The sequence below is a fragment of the Cydia fagiglandana genome, chromosome 7 (assembly GCF_963556715.1).
Source record: "Cydia fagiglandana chromosome 7, ilCydFagi1.1, whole genome shotgun sequence".
NCBI classification, from domain to species: Eukaryota; Metazoa; Arthropoda; class Insecta; order Lepidoptera; family Tortricidae; genus Cydia; species Cydia fagiglandana.
Window position 1 is genome coordinate 12,064,806 of NC_085938.1, and position 25,481 is coordinate 12,090,286.

General features: G+C 43.1%; 1 protein-coding gene and 1 non-coding gene across 2 annotated transcripts in view; both read left to right on the forward strand.

The window, feature by feature from the left end:
* LOC134665918 (dedicator of cytokinesis protein 4) overlaps positions 1-25,481 on the forward strand; it is a 109,625-nt gene that overhangs the window by 77,874 nt on the left and 6,270 nt on the right. Inside the window, exons 17-29 of the mRNA XM_063522976.1 lie at positions 223-470; positions 1,746-1,907; positions 2,968-3,096; positions 9,365-9,509; positions 9,917-10,145; positions 12,521-12,677; positions 13,762-13,875; positions 14,937-15,065; positions 20,673-20,867; positions 21,393-21,534; positions 24,031-24,191; positions 24,588-24,695; positions 24,855-25,168. Coding sequence (XP_063379046.1) covers positions 223-470; positions 1,746-1,907; positions 2,968-3,096; positions 9,365-9,509; positions 9,917-10,145; positions 12,521-12,677; positions 13,762-13,875; positions 14,937-15,065; positions 20,673-20,867; positions 21,393-21,534; positions 24,031-24,191; positions 24,588-24,695; positions 24,855-25,168 — 2,233 coding nt within the window. The remainder of the gene's footprint in view (positions 1-222; positions 471-1,745; positions 1,908-2,967; positions 3,097-9,364; positions 9,510-9,916; positions 10,146-12,520; positions 12,678-13,761; positions 13,876-14,936; positions 15,066-20,672; positions 20,868-21,392; positions 21,535-24,030; positions 24,192-24,587; positions 24,696-24,854; positions 25,169-25,481) is intronic.
* On the forward strand, positions 3,751-3,943 carry LOC134666380 (U2 spliceosomal RNA). Its single transcript, XR_010098497.1, has one exon. It is a non-coding gene; the product is annotated as a U2 spliceosomal RNA (small nuclear RNA).

Genomic DNA, 25,481 nt, shown 5'->3' on the forward strand with positions numbered 1-25,481 from the left:
TAAATGCGATGGTGGGCCAATACAAAATTAATGTTGGCTACGGAACGAACCTCATCCCAACGTTTTCCCTACCGTTGGCACCGTGGGCCCCAACGAAAATGCTACTAGGGCGGTTTGGTATCGTCAGTAAAATTAGCTTTAAAACTATCTTTATACATCACATAAATGGAATACGTTTGGCAGAATCGAAGACTAGCCACTTCATGTACTATAATTTCACAGAGGCCCGCAACATAGTCCTAACAACCGCATGCCACCACCTCCGCGTCCATCTCGCTCGGCGCGACGAGCTCTCCCAATGCGCCGAGATGCTCGGCGAACTAGTCTCACTGCTATGGAAGAAAGAAGACCCGGACGAGGCGGTCGATCCGGACGAACTGGATCCGGATGTGGATGTGCTGTGTCTGAACACGCTGGATGTGCTTGTGGAGACTGTGCTGCATTTGATAGGGGGGAATTCGCCAGTACTGGTTTGTACACCCGTTCTTGCTTACCACACTATACCCAAAAAGAATAGATAGTATAGGGGGGTCCTGTCATTGTGAGTTTTGTAGTCACAGTAAATTTACTGCCATCTATTGACACACGACTAAAACTCAAAATGAAAACGTATAAAATTATCAAAAAAATGTTTATATATGGATAAATGATTTTATTATTTTTATATCATTTTGATCCATGTTCATTCCTTCATATCAATGTGTTAAAATTGTTAAATATGAAACGGTGTCGTCACGCCATCTAGCCGAGCATAGGCTAAATGTGTGTGCGGCATCTATCCGAGAATGACTTTTTCTTGATTTCCGAGGCACGTTTTTTCCTTAGACTTTATTCATGTTATACGAAGTTTCATATGTCTTTGCTATAGCGTACCGATAGCCCCACGTATGTGGCATAAAGAAAAGTGCTCTACTGTTAATGAATTGTTAGTAAAACAATTATTACTAAATTCACAGATAACAAATTTTATAAACTTATTACTTTTACAAATTTTATGCTAGGTACTCGGTTAGCAATAGGTCCAGTGCATGAACTATAGGGGGCAAAATAGGAGCCGTCAGATTGTTGGCACGAGGCGTAAATATGTCGTTTATGCTTCCGTTGTAGCCCACGAGATGGTAGAACCTGCTATGCTCAAGGAAACGTACCGACGAGAACGGTAGATAGTAGCACTTGCTTTGGCAATGTACATCTGCACTTGTTTCCGATTCAGGCCACAAGATGGCAGACCCTCGAACGCGCACGGTCCCTATAGGTATTTTCACTGCACTACGCATAGCCAAAGACATATGTAACTTCGTATAAGATGAATAAAGTCTAAGGAAAAAACGTGCCTCGGAAATCAAGAAAAAGTAATTCTCGGATAGATGCCGCACTCACCTTTAGCCTATCCTCGACTAGATGGCGTGACGACTCCGTTTCATATTTAACAATTTTAACACATAGATATCAGTGAATGAACATGGATCAAAATGATGTAAAAATAATAAAATCATTAATGCATATATATACATTTTTTTGATAATTCTATACGTTTTCATTTTGAGTTTTAGTTGTGTGTCCATACTTAGATGGCGGTAAATGTACTGTGACTACAAAATTTCCAATGACAGGACCCCTCTTTACTATCTATTCTCTTTGGCATAGCTATGGGTCGCTCTAAATTTAAATGGTCAAACATCTGACGCAGTTGCCTCAATCGATCCAAGTAAACCAATAACTACTGATTATCATTATTTACACAGGGATCAATGGTAGCCGGTTTACTCGGCTGCATGGAACTGCTCAAGCCGGCCCACTACCAAAGACTTTGGAGCCATCTGGCCCCGCACCCGCAGGACCGGAAGCCGCTCAAGGATTTCCTCATGCGGGCCTTCTTGGTCTTCCGACATCTTATTGAACAGGATGTAAGTAAACGTATAAACTTAATTTCTTAGGATGGTATTCTATTTGTCCAAATCTTGGTCCAATGTGTATTTGCGTCTCACATTTTGCTTGTTGAGTGAGTGAGACGCAATGACACTGGACAAATAAAATGGACAACTGGAATACCACCCTAAGCAAAATAAAACATTACGAAACGCACTCTCTCGTTTCGAAACAAGCCACTACTAACGCCATCTATGCCCGGTCTTTTGAACTGAATTGCATAAGTATTGTAAAATGCTTTGTTTATAACTTTAGTCCTTTTTATCGCGATATCTCGTTTTCGCGCAGGTTTTCCCGGCCTACTGAATAAATAAATATTGTTTTCTAATCAATCTTTCCCAGCGGTGGGACACTACACGCACGCTTTCGTATCGAAACAAGCCACTACTAACGCCATCTATGCCCGCTCTTTTGGACTGAATTGCATAAGTATTGTAAAAGGCTTTGTTTATAACTTTAGTCCTTTTTGTCACAATATCTCGTTTTACACACAGGTTTTCCCCGCCTGCTGAATAAATAAATATTGTTTTCTAATCAATCTTTCCCAGCAGTGGGACCCTGCACGCGCACGCTCTCATATCAAAACAAGCCACTACTAACGACATCTATGGCCGCTCTTTTGAACTGATTGCATAAGTATTGTAAAAGGCTTTGTTTATAACTTTAGTCCTTTTTGTCATAATATCTCGTTTTCACGCAGGTCCCGAGCTGCTGAATAAATAAATATTATTTTCTAATCAAACTTTCCTAGCAGTGGGACCCTGCACGCACGCTCTCTTATCAAAACAAGCCACTACTATCCATCCATGGCCATTCGCTGGAACTAGATTTCAGTATAAAGCTTAGGGCCACCATTCCACTAACCCGAGGTTAACCGGTTAAATCTGGAGTTACCATGGTTACCAGTACAATTTGACACTGGGTTAACGGTTTAACCGCTTAACCCTGGGTTATTGGGAGGGTACAAGTGGTCCTTATAGTATAAAGCTTTGTTTATAACTATTGTCTTTTTTGTCACAATATCACGTTTTCGCGCAGGTTTTCCCGGCCGACTGGATGGTGTTGCGAGTACAAAGCTGCAAAGTACTGCTCACGGCACTACAAGACTTGGCCAAGCCTTTATTGGAGAGGTTCCTGGGCGATGAGCCTCCGCAGTTTGATTCTCAAGTAAGTCCGTAAAACTTATTGAATAATTCAAAATAAAAGTTGGCCGTTAAGGGTCGAATTAGATTTGTTCGTATGTTTTTGCTTTTTCGTAACACCTTACCTTAATAATATTACTATTAAGTTTTTTGAGACATCAGGGTGCCTAGCCAAGATGCCAATTGTTCGCTCTGTGACGAACGATACGGTAGTCTCTCTCTATCACTCTTCCACAGTTGTGTGACAGAGACATTGGCGTTTCGTTCGCTACTATCCTTGCAAAAAAAAAAACAAATGTCCCTCCTAATGGTCCCGATCAAATCGAAAGATAATAATATTACCCACCAAATTCAGACGCTAAAGGAAGTTTTAAACGGTCAGATTTTAGGAGATACAGTCGCCATCAGATATATCGGAGCGGCTGAAGTGCTCAAAAATATCTGAACACGCACTATAATGCCTTGACAATAGAGGCGTGTTCAGATATTTGTGAGTACCATGGCCGCTCCGATATATCTGATGTCGACTGTAAAACTTCAGAAGAAATCAACATTTGCTTAGCAAATTGTTACCGAATTTGTCGCTAGATGTCGCTGCGCTACTCCGATAGATATCGTACATCGCGGTGTTAAGATTTTTCCTGATTCAATGACCCTCTTCGAATAAGTCTGTGCAGTTATCGCTTCTCGGCCTTTTGGCTAAGATCAAAGTGTAGTATCTGTTCTTTTCAGCTTAATATCTGAAAGTTCCCTCACTGAGGGACCAGTATATTAAACTGATTTTTGTAAACCGACGGGATGTTCGGGGCTCGCTCCACTCCCGTCACGGGTCAGCCCGGCATTGCAGTGCCGCCGGGATTGGCCCACATAATAACTTGAAAAATATGTTTATAATTATTTCCTATGGTTTAAGGCCCCCCCACATCTGGCGTCTTTCGAGCGTCGGCGTCGGTCCAGCGCTATGGAAAATGACGTCGCTGCGCAGTTGCGTCGACCAGCCCATCGACACCCCATACTTTGATAAATTATGAAAGCCCTTGTTACCAACATTGAGGCATAGAAATAATCTTATCGAATTAAAATGACTGCTGTTGCATTTTAGTGGCACATACCATACTTGCTTTTAACATAGACGTATTATACTTACTTTTCTTTAGGTTGGTATGATTGGTAGTAAAACGTCAAACGTCATTTGAATTGTCGTGAACGTGAAAATACGTGGTTATTTTTTATTGTAATTGGTAAAATAACTTTAGCTGTTATTTAAATGGGGGCCAAATCTTTAAGGAAATGTGAAGTTTGTAGTGGGTGTGTAAGAAGACGTAACTACTGACGCATTTTTGGCCAAATTTCCAACTTGATCCGAACAGGTCGGTAAACTGATGTTTGTATGCAATATTTTCATTTTTTACTTTGAGTCGTTAACAGTTACTAATTTAATTAGTTTTAGTCGTGTACAATCCATGATTAAAACGAAAATATTTTGTGAATAAAGTATTTTTAAGTAAAAAACTAAGTAACCTATGACACGAATAGTGTACGACCAATTTTATCGATAATCTCTTTATTTCAGATGTCGATTATGGGCAAAGCTGAGGAAAAGTAAATGAGGATTTGGCGTATTTATTTACCTATTCAAAAGCTGAATGGAAACAAGTTCATTTGTGGAAATCATTCTCCATCCAGTGCCTTCAATAAAAAGGGACCAGATTAAAAAAGAATGCGCGCGAATTCAGCATATTGTAATATGCCTACTTGAATAATAAACTATGTTATTTTTATCATGTAAAATAAAATTGTTTATATATATATAATGTTCTTTTATTTTATTAATAGGTAGTACAGTAGGTAAATACAGCAGCACGTATCGCACATTTATCGATATCGATAAACAGTAGGTACTGGAAGTGTCGAGCCCTAGCGTTGTTTTTTTTTGTGTTGGTAGTATTGTGTGGTTTTTCTTTTTTTAACAATTATGGCCTGGATGCGAGATCTTTAAGCCTGTATTTGGCGTGTTGGGATATGTACGTTCATAATTCGGTTCGAGGATTGTTCGAGAGTGCCGACTCTTAAAACGTAGTGATTATATGCTCTTGGCGTCGACGTCAGCCATAGAATTGTAGACGCCGACGCTCGAAAGACGCCAGATGTGGGGGGGCCCTAAGTACGCAATAATTAGTACTACTTACAATATCTCTACGACTTGAGTGGAGCTCTGGCGAGGCGATATCATTCCGCCGAAGTCCTCGTAAGTCCCCGCGTAGTTGTGTTTGCTCAGAGCAAAAAAACCGGGCAAGTGCGAGTCGGACTCGCGCACGAAGGGTTCCGTACCATAAAGCAAAAAAAAAAATGGAAAATAATGCAAAAAGAAAACGGTCACCCATCCAAGTACTGACCACGCCCGACGTTGCTTAACTTTGGTCAGAAATCACGTTTGCTGTATGGGAGCCCCACTTAAATCTTTATTTTATTCTGTTTTTAGTATTTGTTGTTATAGCGGCAACAGAAATACATCATCTGTGAAAATTTCAACTGTCTAGCTATCACGGTTCGTGAGATACAGCCTGGTGACAGACAGACGGACAGACGGACGGACGGACAGCGAAGTCTTAGTAATAGGGTCCCGTTTTACCCTTTGGGTACGGAACCCTAAAAAAAAATTATTTAATATAATAAATGTTTTATAAATTGTTAATTGCAAAGTCAGTTAAAAAGGTAGGCAGTAGAGCCTTAACATAGTGCGGTGTTTCGATTTTTTATTGTATAAAATTATCTCGCTTTTGATTCCGAGCGCTTTAAGCGTCGCGAGCGCGAGGGGTTAAGCGTCTGCGACTTTTGAGGTTAATAATTTTTTAAGTTTAGGTTCTATGTCATGTTTAGTATCATTTTCAACTAAATCAAAGATGTAGACATAGATTTCATCGAAATCGGTTCAGCGTTTATTGATTTCCCATACAATCCTACACCTTACCTTTCATTCTTAAGGTTTTTTTTTGGAATAAAAACTATCCTATGTTCTTTCCCGGCACTCAAACTATCTCTATACCAAATTTTATCTAAATCGGTTCAGCGGTTATTGAATCCCCATACAAATTTCCTCCTCCCTTTTCACACCCTTAAGGGATGATTATTGAGATTAAAAGTATGCTATGTTATTCCCTGGGACTCAAACTATTTCTGTACCAAATTTTAATTAAATTGGTTCAGCAGTTTAAGCGTGAAGAGGAATTAAAAAAAAGTTTTTTTTTCATATTCTATTTTTTGTTCGGAATGGTGTCATTATGATATCAGAAATGAATTCGGCACCCCCGATTTATACGGAAACGATACCAAACTTGACCTAGTAGCTTAAATGATACAGATATCAAGATCAAGTTGAGAGCCCCCCCCCCCTAAAAATTTACATCAAAAATCTCGGTGGCTCCACTTCTTGAATCCATCCCTGCCGGCCTAGCCAAGGTTACAATCGCTATCGCTTCGACAACGAAAAGCTTTATGTCTCTCTATCACTCTTCCACGTTAGTGCGACAGTGACAGTTGCGTTTCGATCGCTACGGAGCGTAAGCGATTGGCATCTTGGCTACGCGGCCTGGGTCCTAAGGACCAATCCTGCCAGAGGAAATCTCTTGTTCATGCAACGCCGTATATTAGCTCCAGCGCCATCCGCTACTTGTACAAGTGTAAATTAAATTCGAGTTATGAACTCTTATAGAAATGAAAGTTCCAAACTCAAAAGCGCAAAAATTGGCTTCGGCTTTCGAGGTCAAAATCAACGTTTCCGTTATCTTACTTTTATTTTTTATGATGGTACTAACAGTGAAGGCATATACAAGGAAACCGCCTTTGGGAACATTGCCATTCAAATTCTCGGCACAAATTAGCACACATACACAATTACGCCTACATTTAAATAAGACGATACGTTTACAGAGCCTGTAATCGAAGCTGGTAAACGGAATAATAGTCATCTCTATTGCACAAATGTACATAGCTAAGTGTAGATGAAATGCATATAACGTCAATAACTACCAATCAGCGACATTAATCCGCTAATAACCTTCTTGCTGTACGTACTGGCCGCTGAGAGTCCGCGGTTCATATTTGATTAGAATATGACTTGGACGGGGATAGGTTTATGCAATACATCGAAGAACCAGTCAAATATTTCACGTATAATAATTTAATGCAATTAAAAGATAACTAGTTAAAATTTTGTTATTTTCATAACAAAATTTTAACAAACTAACTCAACATAAGTAAATATAAATTGTTGTATAAATGTATTCCGCTATTATAAGTATTTTTTACAGCTAGGTATATTTTATTATCAATCTGTAAGGCAGAGCGAAGTCACGTTCAGGTATAGTCTGTCCGTTTTTCTAAGATCAAGATCAAGTATAGTAAATGTATGGTGAGCTTGATCTTATTAATCGGACAGCCTGCAAAATTTACATGGGTACACGAATCGGGTCCAAAAATTTTGAACAGGCGGAGACACAATAAAGGCTCATCCCCAATTTCAGTTCCAATGGAAATATTTTATATGTACGAGTATATAGCCGGTCAAGCAAGTTTGTCAGTAGAAAAAGACGCAAAATTAAAATTTTGTATGGGACCATAACCGTTCGCGCGCTTACATTTTCTAAATTTGGCGCTCTTTTCTGCTGACGGAAATGGCTTAAGAGAGTACCTGGTCGTAGCATATAGTCGTGATAGCAGAAGGTGGCTTCAAATGATCAACATATTCAGGTAATGTGTGTATTTGATAAACTAATTCATTGAAAGAGTGACAGAAAAAACATATCTACATATAGGAGACCGGGTATGGTTATCTCATGAGTACAAATCGGTAAAGCAGTTTTATTAAGCTGCGTGAAGTCGTGAACCCTTTTTCTGACAAGTGGAAATCTTCATCTTTGAAATTAATAGAACATATTCTAGATCTCTTGTCAGGCATCCAATCAATTTCATGTCTTTCTAATTGGACAGCTTTTGTCCATAGTTCTCTGCGAATAGGATCTTAAGGGAATCTGAATGGAAAGTAACATAACAAATACTAGAATAACAATACGAAATTTGATAATTAGGTAATTTGAAATAACTAGGTAGTTTTTATACCTCCATCCCATGAAAGAAAAAAGGATGATATAAATATGTAAGAAGGAATTTATTACAATGTAGGATACCTAAATCAAACTAAGTTAATAAAATTGTCTACTTCATTTAGCATAACATCATCCCTATTATCCTCGTAATTTAAAAAGTCGTATGTTATTATGAAAGTCGTATGCAGGTGTTACGTTTTAGCTTAGCACGGTAATATTGAAAAAATGTCGTCATATTTATTCAAAATTTTAGTGAATTTATCTGTTTACTTACATGTGAAAAGTGATTCCAGTGGCCTTGGTATGAGCAGAGTAACTTCTGCACCACTTCCAGACACATGAAGCCATTTTTAGTTATAAAAAAACGTTGTTTTTATAAACCAATTTAGCCATTTGTCACTGACTGTCAACTCGGTCGAACTGAGGTTGCCAATCGAGCAGTTTGTAAGTACCGCCTATCGCGGGGTAGTTTACGTTGGGTCATAATTGAGCGGACAGAATGTTTCCTTGTATATTCGTTCACTGGGTACTAATTGCAAAGGTGTTAGAAGGATACCTTTCCTGATTATACTGTCATTAAAATTACCTTCCTTTTGGACTTAGTGGGTAAATTTGAATTTTATGGTTTACCTTTCAAAAATTGCTTTTCAATGAGGCAAAATTTCATAGCTTTACTATTTCCTTATGGTTTCAATTTTGTTTACTCCGAAATCAAGCAATGTTACTATCCGGATACCGCCCATACTTATAGGGATAAATACATAGATAACATCAGGACCTAACCTCATGACTCAGGTACAAATATTTGTGTTCATCACACAAATAAATGCCCTTACCGGGATTCGAACCCGGGACCATCGGCTTCACAGGCAGGGTCACTACCCAAGTACCTACTAGCAGGCGTGGCTCACTCCGCTTTGTTACAGGTAGCTAAAAGTACATCCGTTCCACACCAATTTTGGTGGCTAGCCATAGGCCGCGCGTGGCGCTGTCGCTACCTAGCGACCATATCTGTCCTGATCGTAACAGACGCGTTTTGTTAGAGAATGAGTCTTCTGTACCTAGTACTATTATTTATTCTGTGCCACTAGGCCAGGCCGGTCGACTTTTTTTAGATTTTAGACTTTCACTAGACAGTGGAAGCACCGCCCAGGGATTTTTTTAAATGAATGTTAACTTTGTTTACAGCTATGGTCGGGGTACATGGAGCTGGGCGTGGCGCTGGTGACGTCGAGCGCGCTGACGCCGGAGCGCTGGGCGGGGCGCGGGCCCGACCGGCCGCGCATGCGCGCCGCCGCCGGCCTGCAGGTGCTGGCCGTCTGGGGCCGCCTCGGTAAGTCGCGCTAACACTACGGGAAAGATGTATTCATCTTCTACTTCCTCGCGTTATCCCTGAATTTTGTTACGGCTCATGGGAGCCTGGGGTCCGCTTGACAACTAATCCCATGATTTGACGTAGGCACTAGGAAAGATGTATTCATCATCATGTTAAAAGTCAAATACCGAGTGAAATATCTTACAGTTTTCTCTCGCGCGGCAGTTTTTGCGCTCAATTTTAATTAGGAGTTAAGTAACAAATTGGAGTCCAGTTGGAGCTCAAAAAAGCGACAATATCCTTGAAATAGTTGGTATAATTATACCCTCGCCAGTAAATCCCTCTTTATATCCCAACCTGGCTGATACACCACCGGCTGGCTGATACAAGTATTTTTTTTAACTTATCACTACGTTCTTTTCCAGGCAAAGCACAGCTCCACCTGGTGCCAGGCGCGGTGGGCGCGCTGCTGGAGATCACGCTGGTGGGCGAGCTGCGGCGCGCCGCGCTGGGCGCGCTGGTGGCGCTCATGGCCATGGAGCGCGAGGCCACGGGCTCCGCGCGCCGCACCGAGGCCGCGCTCGTCGACAAGCTGGACTCGCTCGTCGCCGACAACAAGGCCGACGACCACTACCGCCGGCTGTTCGACTGCGTGTGAGTAGAACCACAGAATAAATAATAGTACTAGGTACAGAAGACTCGCTCTCTAACAAAACGCATCTGTGACGATCAGCACAGATATTGCCGCTAGGTGGCGATAGCGCCACGCGCGGCTTATGGCAAACCCCAAATTTGGGGTCGAACGGATGGACTTTTAGCTACCTGTAGCAAAGCGACGACATCGCGGAGTGAGCCACGCCTGGTAGAACTATTATTATGCTCTTGACTTGTGTCTGAAGGGAGTATACACAACTAGTAGTAGCCGCTATCGTGATTACGCGATCCATCTTCCCGGTAATCACCGGTCTCTATTAACTGTGAGGCAACGGTATTCTTTGGGATCTTGGTGATGGCTTCCCTTTATCTTGCATAATATCGATTGTCCGAAATACACTTCGCATAGCAGGTTTCGCAGAAACATTTTTAACCGAATGATACTTTTGCATAATTGTATAATTAGCATAACTGTCATGTCGCATAACATCCATTTGGCAGAATTTTGAATAGCAGAATACTACTATCGTCGATTTTACATACGCAGAATTGTATGTAGCATAAATTACATTCCACCGAATTTCTTATGGCATATTGCTCATATTGTAGACTTGAATTTCGCAGAATGTTATGCAGCAGAATAAAAGTTCTGCCGAAATTGTTACCGCATAATACTCATGTCGCTGACTGAACCTACACAAAAGGAATTGCTGCCAGAACTACAGGTTAAGTTAGGTTAGAACTGCGACCCCTACATAAAAGGAATTGCTGCCAGAACTATAGGTTAGGTTAGGTTACAATTGCGACCCCTACACAAAAGAAATTGTTGCCAGAACTGTAGGTTAGGTTAGAACTGCGACCCCTACTCAAAAGAGGGTGCGTAACGGTCCATATAACAACTTTTGATATATTTTTAGTCGATATAACGATTGAGGGACATAATGCACTTTTGCTATAACAATACATGGTATATTCTTAAAGAGTCTAACTATCGTCAAGTATAATGAACTTGTAATATAACAACTTCTAATCTAACATTAACAGCGTATATAATTAAGTTCGATATAACGCTCAGTTGGCATAATGTAGTACTGGTATAATTTGTAATATTTACTACTATTATAACAACCTACGTATTCGAACTTAAGGCAGGTCTCAGTTAGGTACGACGACGAGCGAAGCGAGGAGGAGTGTTAGGTAGAACTGCGACCCTACAGCGCGCGAGCCGAGCGAGCGAAGCGAGCGTGCCGCGGTAGCGGCCGGCGAAGCGCCAGAACCGACTTTTTTTATTATAACCTCAACTTATTATTATACATTTGAATACATTATACCATAAATACTTATAACAAATATTCATTATATCCAGTAAACGTTATATCGAATAGCTTTTATATCGATTAAACATTATATCACATGAAAATAGTTATATTTCGGCGAGAAACTAACTATCCATCAAAATATTATTCTCATCAACAGTATGCCAATGAATTATTCTGCCTAAGGAAATTGTGCGAGAAGACAGTATGCCAAGTACATATTATGCGACGCAATTTTCGGCAAAACAATTATTCGATTATAGTATTATTCTTCAAATTGAGATTATGCCATTGCATTATTCTGCTTTACAAAATTGTGCGAAACAACAGTATGCCATGAAACTTATGCAAAAAGTAATTCTGCGAAATGATGATTCTGCCAAGGGTTGCTATGCGAAAGTAGAATATGACAATAAATTTTATGCAACATATTAGTAATCCCTTGGTGATAAGTTCAATACTCTGATCGGACGCGTGTCACGCGTGGTAATAGATAGACACTGTATCCGTACCTAGTATTAATTATTTCTCCATAAAATTGTTCTTTTTAAATGGGCCACGTGTCCTAAGGGCGTAAATTTTATATGCAACTGAATAACTACAGCAAACTGATGATTATGTACTGATAGGTATATATTACTTTATTCGACCTTCTTGAAGCTTATTCCTATGAATAAAATCTTGTTGGAGACAGCTTAACATTTAAGTTTGTATTATTTAATATCCAATTGCTACTCTAAAATATAAATTATGTGTAATCTTTCATAAAATGCCTATTTATTGTACATGCCTCATTATTGCAACGCAGGGAGCATCTGAGTTCTGTGTAAGTGCTGATTATGTTAAGGTGAAATTTTTTAGTGGTGAAAATGGATTAGTTTATAATGACATATTGTACTACATTATATTATAAATATTATCTGATCTGGAAAATTAAGGATCTGCTACAGCATAACAAGCCAGCCATCAAAAGAGATATAATTTCGAGAACAATATCATTGTATGAAATCTTCGAAACTCCAATAGTAACTATTATTAAAATGTAATTTCCATCACCAGACTCATGGAGCGCGTATCAACTGAGGGTTGGCGCGAGGCTGGCGCGGCGTTCGTAGGCTGCGTGACGCGCTTGCTGGAGAGGTTGCTCGACTACCGAGCCGTCATGCAGGGCGCCGAGCACCGCGATAAGAGGATGGCCGCCACCGTCAACCTACTTGTGAGTACCGCTGTTATCTATAAAACTTAAACCACTACCAAAGAGAATTTGAAATAGAGAGTTACTGTCATTTTAAATTATGTAGCTACGGTACATTTACTGCCATCTTTCGACAGACGATGAAAATTGTTAGAACGCCATTTGACTTTGATCATTATTCTTTCACTGATATGTGTTAACTTGTTAAATATTAATATTTATGGTTAAGTTTATGGCGCCATCGCTCGAAAAGATAGCACCATACCTTTGGCCTATTCTCGAGTAGATGGCATTAATATTTAACTGGTTAACACATATCAGTGAAAGAATAATCAAAATCAAAGTCAAATGGTGTTCTGACAATTTTAACCTTCTGTCGAAAGATGGCAGTAAATGTACTGTAGCTATATAATTTACCATGACAGTAACTCTCTATTTCAAATTTTCTTTGCTAGTAGTACAGTCACCACACGGGATTGTTATGCCATTAAGGGCTCTTGCTCAATTGGAAATTCTATAGCGTAAGAGTATTGAACAATCAATTTAGCTAGGACCCTAAATGGCGCAATAATCGCAGAGCGTGATGGTACAAAGAAACGGGTACTGATCAATTTCATGAATGAATTATCAGTACTCTCTGCGCCTACTAACGCCATCTATGTTCAAGTCTGAAAACTAAGGGTGTATGTATAGCAATTTAATTGCCACGCCTTTCTTTTACATTAAAATAATCAGATTTACCTTTCGCATGTGTGTGGTGGTATAAGATTGTAGATTCAGTCGTACCGTATATAACAAAAAAATACATTTTCGAAAAAAACTGCAAAGAAATGACTTAAAATTCGGCCCGGATCCTTATCAAATACAGACGAAAGGTCAATCTAAATTATGTCCTGATCAAATTTGCCCAAAAGTAGGACGCTAACAAAAAACAATACAAAACGCCCGCATTCGTATCAAAACACATGCACTACTAGCGCCATCTAAGGCCGCCCTTTGGAATTAAATTGCAGGATTACTGTGTATGTCTATTTCACAATTTTGCGTTGTTTTTCCAGTTTTTCGACAGTTTTTAATGTTTACTCTTTTATGTGATTTGTTGCAGAGCTTTTATAAGAACGAGATCGACCGCAAAGAGATGTACTTACGCTACGTGTACAAACTGCACGATCTGCACATCGCGTCGGACAACTTTGTCGAAGCTGGGTGCACGCTCTTGGTAAGCTTACTGCATATAGTTACTTCGAATAACACTCTCAATACATACCCACTGTTATAAGTGAAACTCGAAAAAATAAATTAACACGTTTTTGCACCTCTGACATATATAAAAACCAATCTAAGGGTGGTATTTCGTCTACCCAATCTATTGGTCCAATATGTATTTGCGTCTCACATTTTGCTTAATGAGAGAGCGAGATGTACTTACGCTACGTGTACAAACTGCACGATCTGCACATCGCGTCGGACAACTTTGTCGAAGCCGGGTGCACGCTCTTGTTAAGCTTACTGCACAGTGCACACAGTTACTTCGAAATAGAACCTCAATACACACCCATTCTTATAGATAGTCGTTTATTTTAAGAGCCCATCAACGTGCACACTAGCGCCACTGCTGAATAATCGTGATTATTGTTGCTGGATTCGTCGATCTCCGAACTCAAAAAAAAAAACGGCCGTTTTAACTTTGGATGCATAGATTGACGAATCCAGCAACATAAAAACTAGTTTGACGTATTCAAAAGGTACTTAAATACAAAATATAGTACGTAGCGGCCTCCTTCGATGATTCAGCAGTGGCGCTAGTGTGCACGTTGATGGTCTCTTAAGCGAAACTAAAAAATATATTAGTTATCACATTTTTGCACCTGTAATATATCTAAAAACCAATCTCCATCGAATCAAACACACCATCATTCGGTGACGCGGTCATTTGGTGTCGAATTTTACGAAGACCTCTAGCGCCATCTATCCATTTCTTAGTTCAATGCCATTGCGTCTCACTCTCTCTATAAGCAAAATGAGAGAGTGAGACGTATTAACCCTTAGGGCTGATTTAGACGGCGCGCGAACTCGCATGCGATATTAGTTAACGGACTTTAGTCACGTCCAATTCAAACGGCCGATTAAAAACCGCAATGTAATGAAACTCGCATCGTCTAAATCAGCCCTTATCGTTGACGAAATATAATTTGCACCGATTCCTCATACAAATTGTTCGTGTTGGAGTTATACCTTCAAATAGGACATTCTACCTATAAGATGTCTTTTGCTTTGCAGTTATACGCAGAAACATTGAGTTGGGAGAGCGATCAAGTTGGCGTAGATCCAGAATACCCCGAGACACCGGAATGGAAGCGAAAAGAAGCCCTATACAATCAAGTCTTACAGTACTTCGATCGCGGAAAGGTAAATCTCTCTTACCTGTTTCCAAAAATGAACACATCTAGCGTGTTATTGGCAGTGAATTTGTTAAATTATCATAACTAGAGTCCGTCTTAACTCTGAACTAACTTAGCACCGAATTAGCGGTTAAGTGTAGTGTAATAAACGTTATATTATGTGTTCCGTACTCCACATCGAAGATCTTCATTGAGAGAGTAACGCGATCGTTGACCGATCGATGCCGCTAGCGTCTATGCAGTCGCTCCGCTCCACGCCGTGACGTAGTTCCGCTTCCCGTCCCTGCCAACCATTGCTCGCTTCCCGCTAATCGCCGCCGCCATGTCATTGTTTCGTCGACCGTCTTGACCGATGGTCCGCAAATATTTTTTGCGTATATTTTTGCAGCATGGTGCTTTAACATTTCCGATCCAAAGCTCGGTCGATTAAATAGTGAGATATGGCAGAGATCGCCACTATTAGTCTTTTGGCGGTCTCGCGATCGAAGTCATCGAACGGTGCTTTTCGATTCTACCCACTTTTTCTTGCTAAATTAATTTTCACATTCCATGCTGCTAAAATCGTTACCGTTAACTCGCATTTTCGAGATCGAAGTAGGAAGTGCGTCAGTGGTTTTTGTTAACAAGTGGTAACAAGTCGCTCCGCATCGGAGAGGGAACGTGCGGTCATCGTGCCTGCGGCGGCGGCGGCGGCGCCCGGGCGGCGCGGCGGCGGACGGCCTGCGCGCGCCGCTGTCGGGTGCCGCGCTTCGCTGATAGGGAGGTTTGGATTGTCTCGAACCATCCGGTGAGCCAGTTTAAGATATTCTAATTTTATTGGCGTTCAGAAGTTACTTCGTCACTCGCGGAGGGTTCTCAGGCAGTAGCCTGGGAGTACCTCGTGTTGTTAGTTGCGGCGCGACCGGGGCGCCCCGTCCCCCGGCGCGGGGGCCCGTCTTCTGCTGTCGTCCAAGGTGACTCCGAGACACCGCGACACTGCGGGCCATGGTGGAAGCCTCCAGTCCGCAGGACTCGGAGAGACGTCACACGCCCGCTCCTGTTTCTGCAGTCGCGGTGCGGACGCCTCCAGTCCGCGGGACTCCGAGAGAAGTCACACGCCCGCTCCTGTTGCTGCAGTCGCGGTGCGGACGCCTCCAATCCGCGGGACTCCGAGAGACGTCACACGCCCGCTCCTGTTGCTGCAGTCGCGGTGCGGACGCCTCCAGTCCGCGGGACTCCGAGAGACGTTACACGCCCGCTCCTATTGCTGCAGTTACGGTGCGGACGCTTCCAGTCCAGCGGGACTCCGAGAGATCCGCGTGGCTCTGCGAGACATCACACGCCGCTCCTGCAGCTGCGGGCGCATCGCGGGTGGATCGCGCCAAGGTGAAGGCGGACCGCTTCTGCGTCCCGACTGCTCGAGCGGAAGGAAGGTAAGTTACGTGTAAGCAGTGGAAATGCTACGAGTACAGCGACGATCGCCGCGTTGGTTGCCGCCCGTCATGACGTCGCTGGTGACCTACGCGCCGGTGGTGGCCACCACGATGGCACCGCCGAGGGCAACAGCGTCGCCGTGATGATGCGTGCAGCTACGAGCCTAGCCATCGGCGCCTCCCGTGCCGGTAACGTCCGTCACGCGCACCGGCGCCTGTCGAGCTGGCCGCCACGACGGCGCCTCTCGCACCTGAGCCTGGCGACGGTGGCCGCCATGATGGCGCCGCCCGCTCGATGACGCCGCCTGCCCCCCGAGCTGGCCGCCACGATGGCGCCTCTCGCATTACGCATCGACGCGGCGGGGGCGGCTGCCACAATGGCGCTGCCCGCCACGATGATGCCGCTGCCCGCCACGATGATGCCGCCCGCCACGATGGCACCACCACCTGCGCACTGGCGCCTCTCGAGCTGGCCGCCACGATGGCGCCTCTCGCATTACGCATCGACGCGGCGGCGGCGGCTGCCACAATGGCGCTGCCCGCCACGATGATGCCGCCCGCCACGATGGCACCACCACCTGCGCACTGGCGCCTCTCGAGCTGGCCGCCACGATGGCGCCTCTCGCCTCACACCAGTGCCTCCCAGACCAGCCAGCCAGACGGCGACCGCCTCATGCACCGGTGCCTCCCGAGCTGGCCGCCACGATGGCGCCTCTCGCCTCACGCACCGGCGCCTCCCGAGCCGGTGGCGGCGGCCGCCACGATGGAGCCGCCCGCCTCGCGCGACAACGCCTCTAGAGCGGGCCGCCACTATGGGTCCTCGCCTCACGCACCAGCGCTTCCCGAACCAGTGGCGGCCGCCATGAGCCGCCCGGCCTCAGGCACCGGTTTTGTCCTGTCCACATGGTTCCATTGAGGTATGCAGGCGCCTATAGCTATGGTGCAGGTATAGGTATGGTATGGTACAGCACGAACAGACCGCTAAGCTCTTGGTTTCGGTTAAAGAATCCTCCGGCGACGGCAGACAAGGTCGTAAAGAGCCCCGTCCTAGCGCGGCTCGACTGCCCGGAGTTGAAAGCGGTAAGATATGTCGATACTCAGAGGAAAATACGTCGTGTTCCCGGGCTTCATAAAGGTGCTGATCGACTTCGCTGTGTCGCTTCGAAGTTCCTACGACTTCTCGAGGCCATGGAGTGGTCCAACCGGAGAACAGCTAGCGACAAGGCCCTGTGCGACCGCTCGAAACCGAGGTGAAAGGCATCGAAAAGGTCTGCAGACTTCACATAATTATCTCTGCTTGCTCGCGCTCTCCAGCTTAAGTTCCGTCTTACAAAGACGAACTCGTGCGGAAAGCCATAATAAACAAAATGGGACAAATAAACCCGCTGCGCCTGAACAAGCTTGAGTTTCCGGTGCTAAGAGAAAGGGGCCAGGAGGACTCCAGCAGTTTCCATCTGTCTGTATTCGACTTTATCAAACAGTTTTGTTACGCAAAGCGCCAAAATCGATTTTAGACTTGATTTCATCAGTTCGATTTCCTTAAAAGCATGCTACTAACTCGATGCCCTATACTAACTCGATATAGGGTGTCTCTTCGGATAAAGCGAATTAGACCATCACGCTCCTAGACATCACGTGGGACACGCGGCACAACACCCCGATTGAAAGTTTTCTTTTTCGCGACATACAGGCCTGCCTTGCTGCAGAGTTTCTCGCAGAAATGAGACTCAATGCCTTCTGTTCAATCTCAAATTCGCAAACTTTAGTTCATGGAGGAAGGTGAAGCCTTCGCAGTCCCCAGCAACACGGAGCTGCCGAAAGCCTCGCACCACTTTCTTCCTCATCTTATGCAAGCAGTCCGTTACAATCTCCAATATTGGTAGACAATGTACGAGGTAAGGCCCTTTCAGCGAAGAGTAACCGTTAACGGGCCGCATCTGCAGCGCTGACGACAGAAGTGTAAACATACAACCGCACCGGTACAGTATACATAAAACGACGGCGACACTACATCCCTTCCGTTACTACGGCTGTCACAAAAACTGCTGATGCCAGCAGATCGTCTACAGGTCGCGCTGGTTGCTTGCTACTTGCCAGGTCGGTACAACCCCCGAGGGCGACGGTTTATCAAGGAGTCACTGCGCGCCCGAGTGGCAGCTGCGCCCAGCAGCCGCCGAGACTGTCTTCACCTGACAGGCGCCTTGTTGGCCGGCCTCCGCTTTCGAGAGCCCTCGCACTGTGCCACGGTATTTCTTAACAGACTCATTGAACTGCTACCACGACTTTTGACAGCTGCCTGTGAGACTTGGCATGGATGTCTCCACCTCCCAGCCTAGTCTGTGTACTGCGACGGCGTGATAAGGAGAGTCTTAAAGCAGCTGTGGTAAGCTTGCAATTTACTGGCGGTCCTAGTAAACCGCCCTCCCTTACGAGTCAACGACCTTAAGAATGAGGCGTAGCTCCTGTCAGATAGGACGCTCCAACACCGAGCTGGCGGGATCAGGAGTGACGTCCGCTACTGGCGTGACTGGCGCATGCATATAACATGCCAAGGTCTAACGCTACGTAGCGAACGAAACGCAACTGTCACTGTCTCACTAATATGGAAGAACCGGATATTCCCGATTCCGGTACTGTGTTTGTATAGAAAACCAGTAACGGGAGCCCCTGTCGATCTCGTCCCCTTGTCTAGGCTGCATGTACGGCCACAATGTAGAAACGGTCTTTATGGTGCATCAAAAATAAGATCAACTGCCAGGTACCTCTATCCAGTGAAGTAGCGAGCTATCTCAGACGTCTATTTCTATTATCCATGTTAGCTTTCAGAACGATACTCGTTCATAAGCCTCTCACAAGTGCTGTGTATGAACCACTATCGGACACTATGCCTTCTTCCAACGCCATTAATAGCGAGACCACCGCCTCCCAAAGCACCAGCTTGGGACGCGAGACATCTACTTGCCCTAATTTAAATAGCCCTACAACGTTAGGTACGTTAGAAGAAGTACGACAGAAGAGCTGCCGCACTTTTGCTGTTAGCATCAGGCCGCAGGGTCAATGACCTTACTCTACTACACTGTAGCCCGGGCAATTACATAGATAACTTTAACGCTATTATTTTGTGTCCGAAATTCGGCTCTAAACCAGATAACGTGTCTTACCGACTGGACTCTTAGAAGCTCCGGAATAAAGTATAGACCCAGTATAAGTAGGTAGTCTGGGTACGTCACCTTGCGAGAATTACACAAAATGTTAGGGGACACTTCGCTTATTTCTTTCAGCCACAGTCTCATCCAAGCCGGCCTCGCCTACGATTGCTTTTGATCCACGATATACTTAATAACTAAATTGGCTGGAAAGCTATTCACTTAGCGATATTTTCGCTTATGTTAATTGGGAACATGACTTGCCGAGATTCTGCGGATCGGATGCGATTTCGAATGAGAATTCTCTTAAACCAGTTTAACGTCAGATTCGAACCTGAGATTACAATTTCAATTCTCAATTTCCTGTAATTCACATTATAACGAGTCACTGTGATTTCATGGGTTGCAATATGGTGTATACATATTTATTCTTTCTCTGAGTTCTATGACAGTAGGTGTAGCCCTATCGCTTGCGCGCCCGCTAACTCGCCACCAGGAGATAATAAACAGGTCTCAATGAAGATCTTCGATGTGGAGTACGGAACACATAATATACAAATTTTACCTTCCAATAAAATTGGTATTATGTTTCCTTCCACATCGAAGATCTGAGTAATGCCTTCCTGGCAGGCTACTAGGCTACTTTTATGCCGACGGTACTTCTCCTCAACAATGTCATGGCGGCGGCGATTAGCGGGAAGCGAGCAATGGTTGGCAGGGACGGGAAGCGGAACTACGTCACGGCGTGGAGCGGAGCGACTGCATAGACGCTAGCGGCATCGATCGGTCAACGATCGCGTTACTCTCTCAATGAAGATCTTCGATGTGGAAGGAAACATAATACCAATTTTATTGGAAGGTAAAATTTGTATATTTTCATAGTAATTTGGCGCCATGCCGGTGCAGAGTTAGCTTGGAGGTTTCTTTATGAGATAGTGGTGCCGCTTACCTACTGGTGCCGCTCAAAAACTTGTATCCAATCGCTATTGTTAGCAGGGTCTACACGATTTTTTGACACTACATTTATGTCATAAAACTCATAAAACTTTTTTTTAGTGCTGGGAAAAAGGTTTACCACTTCTGCGAGAGCTGGCAACTCTTTACGAACAGAAGCTCTGTGACTACGCACGTCTGGCACACTGCCTGCGAACCCATGCGACTTTCCTGGACTCTATACTGACGCAACTTCGCCCGGAACCCGAGTATTTCAGGGTCGGCTTCTATGGAAAAGGATGCCCGCTGTTTGTGAGGGTAAGTCAATTTCATGTGGCAAAAAAGCAGCATGAAGAACCTTGAAATAGTTCTGGGTCGGGAACGGAAACCTAAGCTGATGCTGTATACTTATGCAGCATCACGTTCGTTCGTTTACTTAAACCAAAGAGAATAGATAGTATAGAGGTGGCCAGTCATAGTAAATTTTGTAGTCACAGTAAATTTACTGCCATCTATCGACACACGACTAAAAGTCAAAATGAAAACGTATAAAATTATTAAAAAAAAATGTATATATGGATAAATGATTTTATTATTTTTATATCATTTTGACCCATGTTCATTCACTGACATCTACCTAAGTGTTAAAATTGTTAAATATGAAACGTTGTCGTCACGCCTTCTAGCCGAGCATATGCCAAAGGTGTGTGCGCCATCTATCCGAGAATGACTTTTTCTTGATTTCCGATGCACGTTTTTTCCTTAGACTTTATTCATCTTATACGAAGTTACATATGTCTTTGCTTAAACGTGTTGTTGTAAAACTATGTTTTCTCTTTACAGAACAAGCAATTCGTGTACCGTGGTTACGACTATGAGCGCATCGGTGCGTTCACGCAGCGTCTGCAATCAGAATACGTCGCTGCGCATATTATGATGCGCAATACTCCGCCCGATGACTCCATTATCGCTAACGACTCGCAATGTAAGCTCGTGAACGTGTTTTTAAATGTAACTTTTCAACTTGAAAATTTCTCAAAATACCTCCTAAATAAACTTAAAACTTCGCCTTAGTGCAATGCCAATTTAAAATCCGATTATTTTTACTTTTACTCAATTATCTCGCACTTGTCGTCTCACACAGGCGGATTTTCCTAAATTTCTGGCCAAAAGTCCAATGTACCAAATCAACGATAATAGTCACGTGACTTTATTTTTTGTATCTGTATCGTTCCTAAGATTTAATGACAACCCTCAAAACAATTTAAACAAACGTTTTCATAACTACCCACATTAACGAAGTATCGACTTCTGACCAAAGGTTAATTACTTGTTAAAACTAAGTGTATTTATATAACATATTCTATTGTTTCGAAGTTGTTTGGTGTGATTTATATAATGGATTGTGAAGCTGGAGGTATGTAACTATATATTTAACATGAATGTTCATACTTTTCAGTTTGTTTATACACAGGAAAAAAAAAGTTAATTTACAATCGAATTTTTACCTGTTGGTTACTTATATTAGTGTATAAAGTTCAATATTCAATAGAATTTGACTACTGGATGAATATCATAGTAAAGACAAACATATTAGCTAAACTATTTTGACAGTTTAGGTTGCTAATACGTGCTAATCTGCTTTTTATTAGACAATTATCAGTTAGAAGTAAAAATCACGAAAACAGTTTTTCTTTATTTTTTCATTGTTTTTGGTTCATCTTCTGAGAATATCATTATAAGTCGTCAACAATTGCTTGAATATTATAGAATGAGCAATTCGAAAGATAATAATGAAAAACTTTTTAACCAAGTAGCAAGTTTCTTAGGTGTTGAGGATGGTCTAACAAATGACTCAAAACAATTATTATCTAAGTTCGTATTCTACTACAAACAAAAGCGGGCATCTGTTAGAAGAAACAATGCCTATTTCAATGGAAAAGAATGTAATTGGCTTAGTAATGGTATTTGTTTCGTGGTTAAGACACAAGTTTCAAAGCAAGTAAGCGGAAGACCTTCGAAAGATTTCTGTGAGAGTAGTGATCGGTCCAAACGCAGAAAAACCGAAGGCTTACGTAAGGAAAAATTAGTAGTGCACTTTTGTTTGCTGCTAAAATGAACTTCAAAAGAGATGGTGATCTGAAATCTGCTAAAGCATGTGAAACTATACTTACAAAACAAGAAGCCACTTCTGGACAATCTCACATTCCTTTCACACCAGATGAAGCTTTAGCACTTGTTGTTGGAGCAAAACTTGCCAAGTTCCAATACAATTTATATATCGCTTTCTTATAATCCTTTTGGCACTTACAAGTACGTTTCCAGTTAATCCAAATAAATTGATAATTTATTGCTGCAAGACAGCTGTTGTCTTTATCGATCATTATCCATGGTACCCCCTACCAACAACTGTACATAAAATCTTATTTCATGGCCATGAAATAATGAAAAATTGTATAGTGCCTTTGGGGTTATTTTCAGAAGAAGCTCAAGAATCGATAAATAAAGACATAAAAATGTACAGAGAAAGTTATTCGAGAAAATTTAGTCAGATCCAAAATGTAAGGATCAGATGATACAAGAATACATTGTATCATCTGATCCTTACAGATATTTCACGAAAACATTACAAGAAGGATTCAAAAATAAATGATTATCCAAAAGAACTAAAGTATTTATTGGACATGTAAGAAAAAAAAACTAATATAATAAATATAGAAACAGTGAATCGACCTTAAATAAAGCTGTAGTTTAATTTAAATACGTTTTTATTTGATTCCTAAAGCATTTCTAACTTTTAATTCAATCCATTAGTTTTGGCCAGAAATTTAGGAAAATCCGCCTGTGTGCGTCTGCTTCTGGAGGTGTTTACACATACCATGCTCCATGGCTCTCTGCAGATATACCTAAGGCAATGTTCCGAATCACGCTCACAACGCTAAAGATCAGTTTTCCTAGGATAGCGGTGCCGTCATAAAGCGGCCGTCTCCATACTAAATAATACGGCTAAATATTGATGTCGCAATATTTGTATGGAGACGGCCGCTATATGACGGCACCGCTATCCTAGGAAACTAGAGCATTACAGTGCTGGCTGCCGGTTCGAATCAGTTTATGCTCTGGTTTCCTAAGATAACGGTGCCGTCATATAGCGGCCGTCTCCATACAAATACTACGACGTCCATGTTTACCCATATTATTTAGTATGGAGACGGTCTCTATATGATGGCATCGCTGTCCTAGGAAAACCGATCGTTAGCTAACTAATTTTTTTTTGCGCCTGTTCCCTCATTGTCAAACGTCACCTTGACGTTTGCGCTCAAGGTGCTTGCGCCTGGTACTGTGAGCACCGTGAGCGCCGTCCATTGACGTCACGATATCTCATGTAAGCGCTATGAGCGTGAATCGCTCCGATCGTGAGCGTGCTGTGAGCGATGTAAGCGTAATTCGGAACATAGTCGTAGAACATGTGTGTGTGCAGACATCCAGATCTGCAACGTGAAGCCGGTGGCCTCGCGTCGGCAGTGGGGCCCGGGTGCTCCGGAGCCGGCGCGGCGGTTCTACGCGTGCAACGACGTCAACACCTTCCTGTGCGACCGCCCGCTGCACAAGCCGCCCATCGACAAGGACAACGAGTTCAAGGTGCCCGCTAATTCAACTGTTATTAAAAGAAGTAGCGAATGTAAATACTCGCACTAAACACGAATCAATATACAAACAAGCGTTAAATGCATTAATTTCAGAGAAATACTGTTTAACCCTTTACCAGGCTAAGGGGTATATATTTTCGATCAGTAAGACTGACATTCGATTGTCATTTTTGAACAGTCAGCCTGGTAAAGGGTTAAGTTAATTGAGAGGCGGAGAAGTCGTAGGGACAGAATTATTATTGAGGGAAATGAAATCCTTTCTCTGTCTCCATTTAGTGCGCTTTAAAGTACACGTTTTACATCTGTATAAACAGTCAAGCAAAACATTTAGTATCTTATCTCAAATAAACTGTCTTTGTAATTAAATTTGTCTTATATTTCTTTGCAGAGTCTCTGGATTGAAAGAACAACGTTGGTTACCGAAAACACGCTTCCCGGCATTCTGAGGTGGTCTGAAGTTGTATCAAGATCAGTTGAAGAAATCCCACCTGTTGAAGTAAGCAAAACATATAGTTTTATATTTTAGGCATGGCTCAAGTTCTCCGCATTTTACTTCACTTGCGCCGCGTGCCCTATGCATTCGTTAAGAGTATGTAACATAACCGTATTACCTATATACGCTACATTGTCTACATTTAACGATAACAATTTCCAGTTCGCCTGCGAAACCATGGAGTCGACAGAGCGCGAGCTCCGCGGCCTCATATCCCAGTACACCGCCGACCCGACCCGCAACATCAACCCGTTCTCCATGCGGCTGCAAGGCACCATCGACGCCAACGTGCAGGGCGGCATCACCAAATACGAGCAAGCCTTCCTCACGTCCGAGTTCGCACGGACCGCAAGTCCAAGAGAAGCGGCGGCCGCGGCGAAACTCCGGCGGCTTGTGGCCTCGCAGCTGGCAGTTGTAGATGCGGGGTTGACTCTGCATGGCAGGCTGGCGCCGGAAGATGTCAAACCTTTGCATAGGTGAGCTTTCCCGATATTTAAATTTACCCGCATTCCCATCCAATACGAGCAAGCGTCCTAGTTCGCGCGGACCGCGAGTCCTAGAGAAGCGGCGGCCGCGGCCAAGCTTAGGCGGCTTGTGGCCTCGCAGCTGGCACCGGTTGGCAGCGGACTCAGCAGGAGCATTGAGTTCGCCATAAAACATTTGTACCTGTGAAGGCTTCACTCTTCGGTAGCTTCAAGCAAGACTGCCGTTGTCATTCATATATCATCATCATTCTAGCCTTCAGTCGCCCACTGCTCAGCATAAGCCTCTCTTCGTGTACGCCACTTA